Source organism: Mytilus californianus, unplaced genomic scaffold (assembly GCF_021869535.1).
Source record: "Mytilus californianus isolate M0D057914Y unplaced genomic scaffold, xbMytCali1.0.p SCAF_3, whole genome shotgun sequence".
Taxonomy (NCBI): domain Eukaryota; kingdom Metazoa; phylum Mollusca; class Bivalvia; order Mytilida; family Mytilidae; genus Mytilus; species Mytilus californianus.
This window is the reverse complement of record NW_026262679.1, coordinates 116,979,473-116,991,415: the sequence shown is the minus strand read 5'-3', so window position 1 is coordinate 116,991,415 and position 11,943 is coordinate 116,979,473. Positions and strand designations below refer to the sequence as shown.

General features: G+C 33.2%; 2 protein-coding genes across 3 annotated transcripts in view; one reads left to right on the top strand and one right to left on the bottom strand.

Annotated features, from left to right (window-relative positions):
• Window positions 1-11,943, top strand: part of LOC127735919 (uncharacterized) — a 100,483-nt gene that overhangs the window by 42,403 nt on the left and 46,137 nt on the right. The window lies entirely within an intron of this gene.
• LOC127735927 (uncharacterized) overlaps window positions 1-11,943 on the bottom strand; it is a 48,875-nt gene that overhangs the window by 3,596 nt on the left and 33,336 nt on the right. For both annotated transcript variants that reach the window (XM_052246372.1, XM_052246371.1), the window contains exons 8-14: window positions 8,858-8,998; window positions 7,997-8,061; window positions 7,191-7,219; window positions 5,425-5,515; window positions 2,193-2,269; window positions 1,486-1,549; window positions 398-451 (exon numbers count right to left, since the gene is read on the bottom strand). In XM_052246372.1, the coding sequence (XP_052102332.1) occupies window positions 398-451; window positions 1,486-1,549; window positions 2,193-2,269; window positions 5,425-5,515; window positions 7,191-7,219; window positions 7,997-8,061; window positions 8,858-8,998 (521 nt within the window). The remainder of the gene's footprint in view (window positions 1-397; window positions 452-1,485; window positions 1,550-2,192; window positions 2,270-5,424; window positions 5,516-7,190; window positions 7,220-7,996; window positions 8,062-8,857; window positions 8,999-11,943) is intronic.

Here is an 11,943-nt window from a genome sequence, read left to right as displayed (position 1 = left end):
AGCATTTTTCAGAAGTTTGGGACACCATGAAAATAAGGAGATGTGGTATGAATGCCAATGACACAACTTTCCACAAGAGTAAAATGGTTCGAATGAAAGCAATTATATGTCACCGTATGTCCTTTGACAAATCTATGGTAACATGAATGATTTACCACAAAATTATAGTTACATGAATGATTTAGGACAAATTTATGTTTAAATGAATGATTTACCAATGGATTTCCCTTTTCAAAAAAAATGTGGCGATTCATATTGCTAGATCAAATTTTATAACAAGAATATGTAGGTTAAAAAATCGTAAAAGTTGTGAACAAATTGTGCAGAATCTCCAATTAGCACCAACTTCTCTCCAAATAACAAAAACATTATCAATGATCAATGTTTAAGTACTTACCTTACAATTAACTTTATATTTTTTTGGCATGTTGTCTGCAAAAACTACTAATACCTGAAAGTGTTAAAGTGCAAAAATGAAACAAAAAATGTGAGTAGGTGGGGAGCTTCCACAAAGTAACAGATAATGTTATGATTCAATTTTTGTGTTGTCTGATATATAGTAGTAGAGTCAACAATATTTGTAAAGATATCATTAAGTTGTAGTGTATTGCACTGTAGAAATCTACATAACATGGAACATAGTTTTTAGTTGCAATTTAGCATCAATTCTTAGAAAAATATATTAATAAACAGGTCATAATCGACTTTAAAGTATCCATAATTTTATCATCCTAAGGATACATATATATAACATTATTGAGAGAAATATCATTGATAACTCTGATAGGGAAAGTAATGGATTTTGTCAGATAATGTTTGTTTTGGATATTTGTTTTTCTTCTTAAATATTATGCTACAAATGAATACATTTATAGGAATATGTCGGCTAGCAGAGGTGCATATTTTCCATCAAACGGAATACGGAATGTCTAAGAAAATATCAATTTACAAATCCCAATAATAAATATGCAGTCGATAAAAAAAAGTCCGCCATTTTTATAATTTTCGCTTTTTTATATTTGTTATTCGAAGATTGCAATAATCTTAAACCTGCCAATGTACCATTTCATATCTTAAAGCTCTTATTCCTTGTCTGGATTTGGCTATTCTTTTGGTCCTTCTTGAATTTATAATCTCTTTAACGTTTGTTATTGTGATTTTGATTTTCAAATATTTAGGCATCGAGCATCACTGGAGACATTAATTGTCGAAATGCACATCTGGTGTTGTTAAAATTGGCACCGTTAATGTTATTAAAGCCAACTCAAGATGGACGAAACCTATTTATTTTAAAATGGGACAAACGCTTCATTACAAATAATTGTCAACTTAGGTATTATTATTTTTGTAGTACCAGCTTATTTATCCTTAAAAAGGTTTAAAAAAGGTTTTGTAATTTTCCTTCTTTTTCATTTTAATCGTGAAGATGGCTTGACCCCCCTATAAAAAAAAGAAAAAGCAGATCAAATAATGTTGATAAAATACCTTTCCGCCGTCATCTCCTTTTCGTACTAAGAAAACACCATTTTCGCCAATATCTCGAATAATTCTAAAAATAGACAATACAAGACTACATGTGCGTATGTTTACGTGGTAGACTGAAACATAATTTTTCATCGATAGTATGAATTCTTCAAGCGATGTATAAAGTAGGTAACTGAATGAAAACACTCTAACCATAATTCTTACACTTTCGCACGAAAATCAGAATCATATGTATTCTCGTCAACACTAAATCGGTACTCCCATTTCTTAAAATTAAATCATTGGTTGCTTTATCTATAGAAGAACTGAAAATTAAAACGTTTGGAGAATAGTTTATTATCTAGCCGTATATTTATACAGAAAACGTATGAAATGAACCACAGATTGTTTGGTTTCCTGAACATTTTGTCTCTAACCTACTTGGTAAAAATCTGTTCAAGATACTTATTTGGTATACTGAAATAAGCGTCATATGTTTAAATCAAAATAGAAATGAAAGCATCGGAGAATATTATTTGTAGATACTATAAATGATTCTGTTTGGATACCACCTCTAATAGATTCCAACAATAAAACAGTTGTTATCTCTTTTGTTCATACATAATAACAACCTACGCTGTTTCTGTAAAAAAAGAGACAGACTGAATGTATTTGCCTTAATATATTCATTCTAGTGACAATAGTTTTCAAAGGGTTGTAACACTTACTCGCTAGCCTTCTCCTTTTCTCCTTCAAAATGAATTGATTGCCAATACTTATCTCCATCATCTTCATCCTCTTCCTCCTTTTTGGAAAAAAAAAATATGATATTTTGAAAGGAATTGTGCTACTAGTATATTCTTTATCAATACCATCAAAGATTATATTCTAATATGACCACCTATATATCGTCAACCAGTATAATCACAGTATATTTACTTTTAGCGCAGACGCATTAGTACACAAAATTGGCTGTTACGCGCTACGCCCCCTTATTTATACGACCAGGTAAACTCAACAGAAATTTGCCATGTTTTACGCAGGCCAAGCTTCAAATACAATACGGTTATCTCTATTCTAATGCAAAATAAACAAATCAATCACTTTTAGTTATTATTTTCAATGTAAAATTTCATACAACCAAAATTCCGCGAAATGATGTGATCGTCTTTGGCAACTTAACAAGGTGACGTCATATGCTTGCTTCCGACGTCAAATGTAAATACCGGGCGTTTTCAGCCTTCTTGTACCCATCAGAATGCAATAAAATTAGATAAAAACAAAATCGCCCCGGATAAAATAATCGAATATAAATGCCAAACCCATGGTTAAATGAAAAGACATCTACGGCTGCCATGAATTATTTCTTAATAATATATATATAACTTTTGGTAAAGAATCTGCTCTATATGAGTTAAACAGCTACTCGGTTATCACGAATGCGCATTTAGCACCCTTTTAGATACGAGGTATCAGTTTTCCACCGATTAATGTTCAAATCTCATAAATCTATTCAAAACATAAACATCCAGGTAATATAACAACACCCGAGGGAATAAAATTGAGAATGGAAATGGGGAATGTGTCAGAGAGATAACAACCCGACCAAAGAGCGGAAAAACAACCGAAGGCCACCAATGAATAGCATGAACTCCAAAAAGATCTACAAGTGGTGCATTGACAGGATAAGCGTCTTTTGTTATGCATGCATGATCCACAATTAGAATGCACACTTCGTAAAAAAGTAACAATAAGGAAATGGACACATCCGTACGAAGTTTTGAGGCGAAATAAGTGAAATTAGAGTATGCAATCCACTAGTTATGTTTTAGTTCAAATTACAATTAATGACACATGACAATGAATGAATTGATTCAAATTATTTATTTTAATTCTCATTTAAAATTTAAAATCATTTAAGCCACTAAAGCTGTGTCTGGCTCAAATGTTTTTCTTGTAGTTTTTTCAATGGTTTATATTTCAAGTTTTATGTAAATAAGAAATTGTAAGCAACATTCGTAAACTTATAAACAAGATAACTTAATTATATAGTGACTGTAAGTGAACATGCTGAGGATTTCTAGAATTAAACTGCTAAAAACAATACTAAGTACAGAATATCTAAGTTATTACTTATACAAAAGTATTTCCATGTTATTATTTCATTCATTCCAATGTTTAAATTAATTGACCATCAATATTATAATTGTGTTAGTTCAATTTCAAATTGTTCTTTTAAACACAAAAGATAAACAGCACATGAATATATTAAGCTGCCATAAGTCCAACTCTTACAAGATAATACCAGAGAGCCAAATTAAAAAAAAAATCCCATGATCCTTTGAAATAAAGCATTCTGGGAGTCAATATTTACGCCTTCAACACTTTACGCCTGGTTTATTTTAATTTACGCCAAGTTGAACACTGTTATCTACGAATGAATTTACGTTTCCTGCACTTGTACGCCTGGATCTAGACACGTAACTACAACTTACGCCTGGTTTACGCCAGATTTCCAGGCGTAATACTCCCCAAAACTTCGTACGGGTTTTACAATTAGGTGTAGTACTATGTAAGAATATTACGCCCAAATTTCTTTTGACCAGACGTACTCATTTGCATATTACGCCTGGTTTTTCTGTTGACTAGGCGTACTCATTTAAATATTACGCCTAATTTAACGCCTGGATTCCGCCTCATTTACGCTTGGTTTCCGCCTGGTTTCCGCCTGGTTGACGCTTCCATGGACAGTGCATTCTCTTCATATTGCAATGACGCCAGGTTTAGATATGAAGTTTACGCCTGGTTTCCGTGTGATTTCCAGGCGTCACATTTCATACAGGCAGTCGATAAATTAACAGATCAGACGAATATTCTGGCATCTATGAATCTAGTACAGCTTAAACATGTTGCTAGTGAGTTGAGACACAGACACATCGTATTGGTCTTGATGGTGATCGTAAAATTATTTATTGTCGATTTCAGTCGTTCTTCCTTATAATCCAGTCGGAGCACTTTATATGTCAGGGACAACCTCTTGTAAATAAAGTTCATATAAACTGAACTTGCACCAACATTATGTTCAAACTGAGATATGCTAACGGCCAACGATGGGATAAATGGTATGTTACTGCAGAGAAATTAGATGTGGACAATAAGGAAAGCTGAAATCACCACGTTGTCATAGTCTCTAGTTTGAAGGCGTCCATCTGTGTAAATATCAAGGAAAAGACCAAGCTATGAAGCAGACCTTATTAAGGGGTATCCCTTATTTCACTTTAATTTTTTTTGCATATTTAGTCTCTGTCTCTTTAAAACTATCGATCTCTTATTGCTCACTTCTTTCATCTGCGTTGGATATTAACTAACGATTTTCTTAAAGATTCCAAACAAGAATATGTTTTGAAAGAGTATATTATATGCAGGAAAACAACTTTTGAAATACTTAGTAGGTTAAACAATACCAAGCCGACACCGGCTGCATTAAATATATTCACCCAATAAAACTGCATAATAAAAGACAATTGTGTGTCATTTGCTATCAGCTGGTCTTTAAATATGAAATAATAACAAAATTAAAAGATGCAGAATTTAATTTGATGACATTTTCAGGAGTTCCAACAGATATTGTCCATATGATACTACTAGAAATCAACCTATCTGAGCCCTACAAATATAGACAACTCCAGTTAGAAACAACTAAAATTGTACAGTGTCTACCGCCATAGGATTAGGTCAGAATTATTGAAGAATGTCATATAGGAACTCACATAGGAAATTACACTATTAAATACACAATAACTAAAACATGAATCGCAAATCTGCTATATATCTCCTACCAGTGCTACAAACGAAGCAGACACCCCTAATTTTCATGAACTGACTAAGTCAAAATGTTTAATCGCAAAAGTAGCTCATGTGGCCAAAGGTAGATCACGTTAATAAACAAAATTATGTTACCTCATCAACATCATCAACTTCGGGTTGTTCTACACTCGATTGTTTCTTCTGTCGACTCGTCGAGGATGGTTCTTCTGTGCTTTTTTGTTTTCTGTTTAAATACAATTTGTCTTGTTTAAAGATGCTTGTTCATAGACCATAATTCATTTCCCTATTAGTTCTTCGGACCTGTTTTTGTTTTGCGAAATATTTTGTATGTGTAATGTACAAGTCCCAAAATAAATTCAACATTTAAAAAAAATACATAATATGCTATACAGTTCATAAATTTAGCCAGCCTGTACAACTCCATACCGTATGGACAAGTCAAGGGATGCTACCTTTTTGCACCTTACCTGACCGCTCCTTCAAGTAATTAAACAGTTAAAATGAAACATCCATAAATTTATCTAAAATCTCTTCTTCCATTTCAATCATACTAAAATTGAGAAATTAATGATGAAGGGAAAGAAAAAAATTAGGAAAAAATACACTATAACTTATATTCGTCCACAACGAAAATAAGGATCATTAATTGTGGTATTTGACCATTTATACAATCTACATTTTCTTTTAAAAGAAGGCAAAAGATACCAAGGTACATCTCAAACTCCTAATTCAAAAAAAGAGAAACGTCATGACAAAAAAAAAACCAGAACTACGAAGAAAAGACAAACAAAAGTTCACAAAACACTACCTAGAAAATTTAAGACTGAGCAACACGAAGCTCATCAAAATCAGGGAATGCTTTCAGGTGTCCCAGAATGGTAAGTAGATCATGCTCAATTGCCAAAACTTACCGATGAGTCGTGTTGATACTCAATATGAATTATAATTTATGTAATTTTTATAATTCATATTTAGTATCAACAACATGAGAAGTGGTATGATTATTAAATAACTTTACAACAGAAAATACAAATGAAGGAGATTTAGGCAACTATAGATAGTATGTTTGTTAGTAACTGCTCACAAGGAAGCTATTAAACAAAGAGTTCCAAGTGGAGAAGTTGAAATCATCCCTTCGTAAATTTTACGGACGCCATCACGAGTTGGTTGACCGTTATGAACTATCCGTTTCACAGATGATAGCGGATATGTTCCAAATGTCGTTACTACAATCCCGTCCCCTTTTCCCCGAATGTGACCTACAGAATTGAATTTGACTTATTACTGGGTATGTAGTAACATGAGCAACACGACGGGTGTCACATGTGGAGCAGGATGTGATTACCCTTCCGGAGCACCTGAAATCACCCCAAGTTTTTGGTGGGGTTCGTGTTGCTCAGTCTTTAGTTTTCTTTGTTGTGTTTTGTGTACTATTGTTTGTCTGTTGTTCTTTTTCTTTTTAACCATGACGTTGTTAGTTTATTTTCGACTTATGAGTTTGAATGTCCCTTTGGTATAGTTGGCCTCTCTTTTAGTATCAATTCAGATTTTATGCACTTCCCCCTTTTGAATTTATCTTTGAGTTCGCTATTTTTGTTATACTTTTTGTCTTCTAGATTCTTTTTATCCGAAAGTTAGTGCTGATGTTATTCAGTATTGGACAATTTTAACAATTTCCCTTAAACTGAGTTACAACTCAAATAAAAAACACAATAAATATACAAAAACCATACCTTATATTGCAGATTTTATCATCACACTTTAAATGAATTGTCTATATGATTTTAATAACTTTATCATGAATATCCAGACTAAAGTTTATGTTTAAACTAAGAAGTTTTTTTTCAAATGAAATTATGATAAAGGAGATTGGTTGATTAGGTACAATAATGACTTACTCCTTTCCGAACATATTCTTCATTTCTGCCTGCAATCAAAAACAAATATACGTAATCAAATACTAGTAAAATCAATAACATTATAACAATTTATATTAAATGACAGGTTCAGTAAACCAAATGGATTACAGTTGGATCCAGACTTGAGTACACTTAAAGATGTTCATGCATGAATGATTTTAGGAATTGCATCTTTATTTTTATGTCCCTTCAAAGTTTTGTAGAGCTTCGATCGGTATACAATGTAATGTTTCATTTGAAGTGTCAAATATAATTTGTATTCTCATTAAGCTATTACTATTAAGGATACATTGTGTGGTTAGATGTCAGTAGAATACCCAAAGAATACCTAAAAGCTGTTATGTTTTACACAAATAGCAGTTGTCTCTTTTATATATATATTTGATACACTTTCATTGTCGAGTTCCGGTTAATGAACTATGCAATTGTACTGCTAAGGTCCTAAGGTTGTATTACTTCAGGCAAGTTGGAGTAGGATCTACGTTCCATCCTAAGCATCTATCGTTTTGTCGGGTGGGGTTAGGTTTGCTCAGTTGTCTATGTAGTGTTGTTTAAACCGTTTATTGTCTCTACATCGTTTTTCTTTTTAGCCTTTATATCGTCTGTTTTTCTTCTACTTTTTTTATACCCTTGGTATCTTTTGAATCTTTTTTCTTTATAGATGTCTTGTTAAGGTTTTTCTTCATAATGATGAATTCAAAATTTAGGTATCTGTTTACCCGAGTTTGTATATCGAGAATACCTGATGACAGTCAACGCGTGTCGTACACATTGATTATACTCACAGATATGGCATCTGCCTGCTGTTTTGCTGCACTCTCAGTCCGAGAAACAGTAACTTTTGATATATCTGCAAGTTATCAAAAAAAATGTAAATCTGACAGTGCTCAGTTTTGGAAGTGTTGGCTATTATTTACAGTGAAACATAATGCAATAAAACAGTTTCTTTCACCCAAATGAGTTAACCTGTTTTACATCTTTCCTTTATGTTATGTCATTCGCTGATACATATTTAAAGAGATAAGTTTAAACTACATCGAATACTATTCAGCTCAGTTTCGGTGAATAAAATTTAAACCAAAAGGAAACTAAAAGAACGATTAAAATTCATATGTTGAAGAAAAACCGACAAAACCATGATAGACGACGAAAACACAAACACAAGTCTACATCACACTACAAAAAACTAAGATTGACGACAAGAGCCCCATGATAACCGTGGGATATATCAGGTGCTCCACATGAGCCCCATGATAACCGTGGGATATATCAGGTGCTCCACATGATCCCCATGATAACCGAGGGATATATCAGGTGTTCCACATGCATGTGGCACCCTACATCTTAATGAAGTATCAATTAGAATGAAATAATAATAATGCAGAACTTTGTTTATCAAAGTGTTAATCTAAAGAAAAAGCAATGAATTCGCATACCACTGGAAGTTAGACAATAAGCGGGCTTTGTATAGTATTTCCTAATGTTTAAGTCATATGTTAAGCAGCTGATTGTTAATCCCAAATATTTCCTCTTTTCAGGTTTTACCCATCTTCCTGTCGTAGTTTTTAAATTTACAGATTCTGATTGCGCGATATTATATTTTTTAGTTATCTTAAACCTTGTTTTTAGGTTAAAAACTACTTTACCTGGCAATTGGTCTAGTTCGTCCATTTTGTTCTTATTTTTCTTTCTCTTCTTCTTTTTCTTAGTCTTTGTTCTTGGATCCGAATTCGCTAATCGTGGGGGTACAGGCGGTGGTTCGTCAGGTATATCTTCATCATCGGATGCTGTTATAGACATAATAATTCATTTCATTTTATTTACTTATTGTGTATTTTAACTTCAGCATTTCAGTTTCATTCACAGGTCAAGTGACCGGCACAAAGTAATTTATTCCTATCACTTATCTATGTCCCTGTCCTATGTCAGGAATTTTGACGAAGGTGTGTCTGTCGTTTTACAGTTTGTTTATTTATGCAATAAGCGTCAATATCATTAATGTGTCAAACTCATTCAAATCTTATGTATTATAACCAGATGTATAGAAAACGTGGGTGTTCGATTTTTACTATATATATATAAAAATATTAATTTTCGCGAACCATTTAGGTCACGGAAATTCCATTTTTTGCCATCAGTAAGGAGAGTTGTACAAATAATGTGAATACACAGAACCCCGATCCAATTCATCTTTTGCTAAAAATATTTATCATTTTCTGTTTTATATCTCCTAACATCATTCCATTTTTCTCAAATTTCGATTAAAATATGCCAAAACCTGCAGTAAAAATAGATGTATGCCCCAAATAAACATTCCCCGATTGGTTGAACTACTATGGCGTCGATGTAAAGCAACGAAAGCCTCGATGTAAAGCAACGCAAGCCTCGATGTAAAGCACACGCTTCCCAAGAGTAAGGAGAGTTGTACAAATAATGTGAATTCACAGACCCCCTATCCAATTTATCTTTTGCTAAAATTGTTCATCATTGTCTGTTCTGTATCTACAAACAACATTCCATTTTTCTATAATTCCGATTTAAACATTCGAAACCTGCAGTAAAAATAGATGTATGCCCCAAGTAAACATTCCCCGATTGGTTGAAAAGCTGTGGCATCGATCTAAAGCAACGCAAGCACACGCAAAAATTTCCGTTGAAATGTTGAACTTCGACCCCGAGCCGATTCACATAGAGATTTTCTTGCGCTCAAATGTAATTCTAAGTGAAGTATACTGGTAAAGTAAAATTATGTTCTTTTACAGAAATATTTACACATTTTATTAATAATGTATTGTCATGCTTCTGCATATTTACACTGAGCTTTAGTTAAATATAATTCTATACAAATTTTGTTACGTCAAGCATTAAGAGTAAGAATATATTTCGCGCCGAAACAAGAAAATAATCTGTGTCACCAAATCATGAATAAGTTTATCGGCATCTTTCTGAAATTTTCCAACAGCAAATAGCGTAAATTAAAGAGAAATGTTGGTGAGTATTACTTATTAATGTTAAGGTTCTCCAGAGGTGGTTCTCTACACCTTCTTGGCGGTCAATTTAATCCCATTTATCAATTATCCCCGATGGCGATGACACCCAGTCGATTTGTGTCATGAGTGAAAATCTTATCTATTTGATGAAATAACTTCTTCATTAACTGTACATGCAATATTTTTGTAGTTTTTGATAACCGTGCACATTCCCATTGCATGTCCGCAAGATAAATGGGTTATGCATTTGTGAATTGTGCAAGTACAGTAATATTGTGTGATAAAAATTTGTGACGGTCAGTGCGTGATCACGTGACATTATTATTTGTAAACAAACGGGCTCCCCATGTAACACGTGTCGGAACTATCCATACAAGGTGCAATCAATCTTTTATTTCACTATTTGATGATATTTCTGTGTCTGTTTGTAGGTTTTCCAGATCAGATCATCGACAGATGTCATAGTGTAGTTTCATAGGTAAAAAAGTACCATGATTGTTCCTGTTCAGTAGTTGTGAATTTTTTTTATAGAATTAGAAGGTAATTCTACATTAGTCATTATTTGAATTAAGTCTGAAAAAAAATGACTCAACTCTCTGTAATTTTTCCCCAATTTTTGAAACATGCATAATTTAAAGAGCATTTGCTTCCCTTGAACCCTCCCTCCCTTACAAATTGCCCAAAACTCATACTCATAGTCCGAGATTACTCTGGTGTCCAACATCTGTTTTTGCGATTCCGGCATTTTAACTCTTTTATTTTCAAATTGAACACACTCGGCCATTCAGCTTATTTGCCTCATAAATGAACGAGGTGTTAGATTATGTTTTCCTATTGAATAAGGGTCATTTTCTTAAATCAGCTCTCATACATGAAATGCATTGTAAATTACTTTTTCTGTTGGTCATGTCACAATCTTTTAAAGTTAAAGTAAAAATGACAGTATTGATGTGTCGATGTGAAAACTGTCCAAATATGAGAAAATAGCGGGTGGCAGGTCGATTAAACTTACTTTAATGAAGAGAAAAATGAACTAATTGAGGCTTGATTTATATAGATTATGTTTTCCTATGGAATATGGGTCATTTGCATAAATCAGTTCCCATAATGTTGGTCATGTGACATTCTTATAAAGTGAAAGTTAAAATGAGGGTGGTAATGGGGGTACCTTCATGACGAATAATGGTAAAAAATCCTGCCAAATGACGTTAACGGTAATTTTTTGTGCATGACGATAAAATACTTTCTTCAAGACGATAAAAAAATAGACGGTAACGATAATTATTTGAGACCTCTGACAAATCACAATAAGGATATGTTGACGAATCATGGTAAAATGTTGACCAATTTGATGCTAACGGTAACCGAAAATGACTGTTTGACGCCTGACGGCAAAGGGCATTCATACCCTCTAAACTGCCAGTATTGATGGGTCAATGTGAAAACTGTTCAAATATGAGAAGATAACGGGTGGCAGGTTGATCAAACTTACTTAGATGATGAGAAAAATAAATAAATTGAGGCTTGATTTATATGAATCCAGTCGCCTCCGCTTCGGACAGGCAAATATCATGATATGGGACCAGCTGAAGTCCCACTGCCCTACATGTAGCTGGTGTTGCTTAACAGTTGTTGGAGGTTAGAGTAATCTCCGACTACAAAACTCAATTCCAATGACAAAAATGCCCTAATCTTAAATTGAAAGCATTGGAAAAGTAAACTGTAAACTATAATTTTGACAA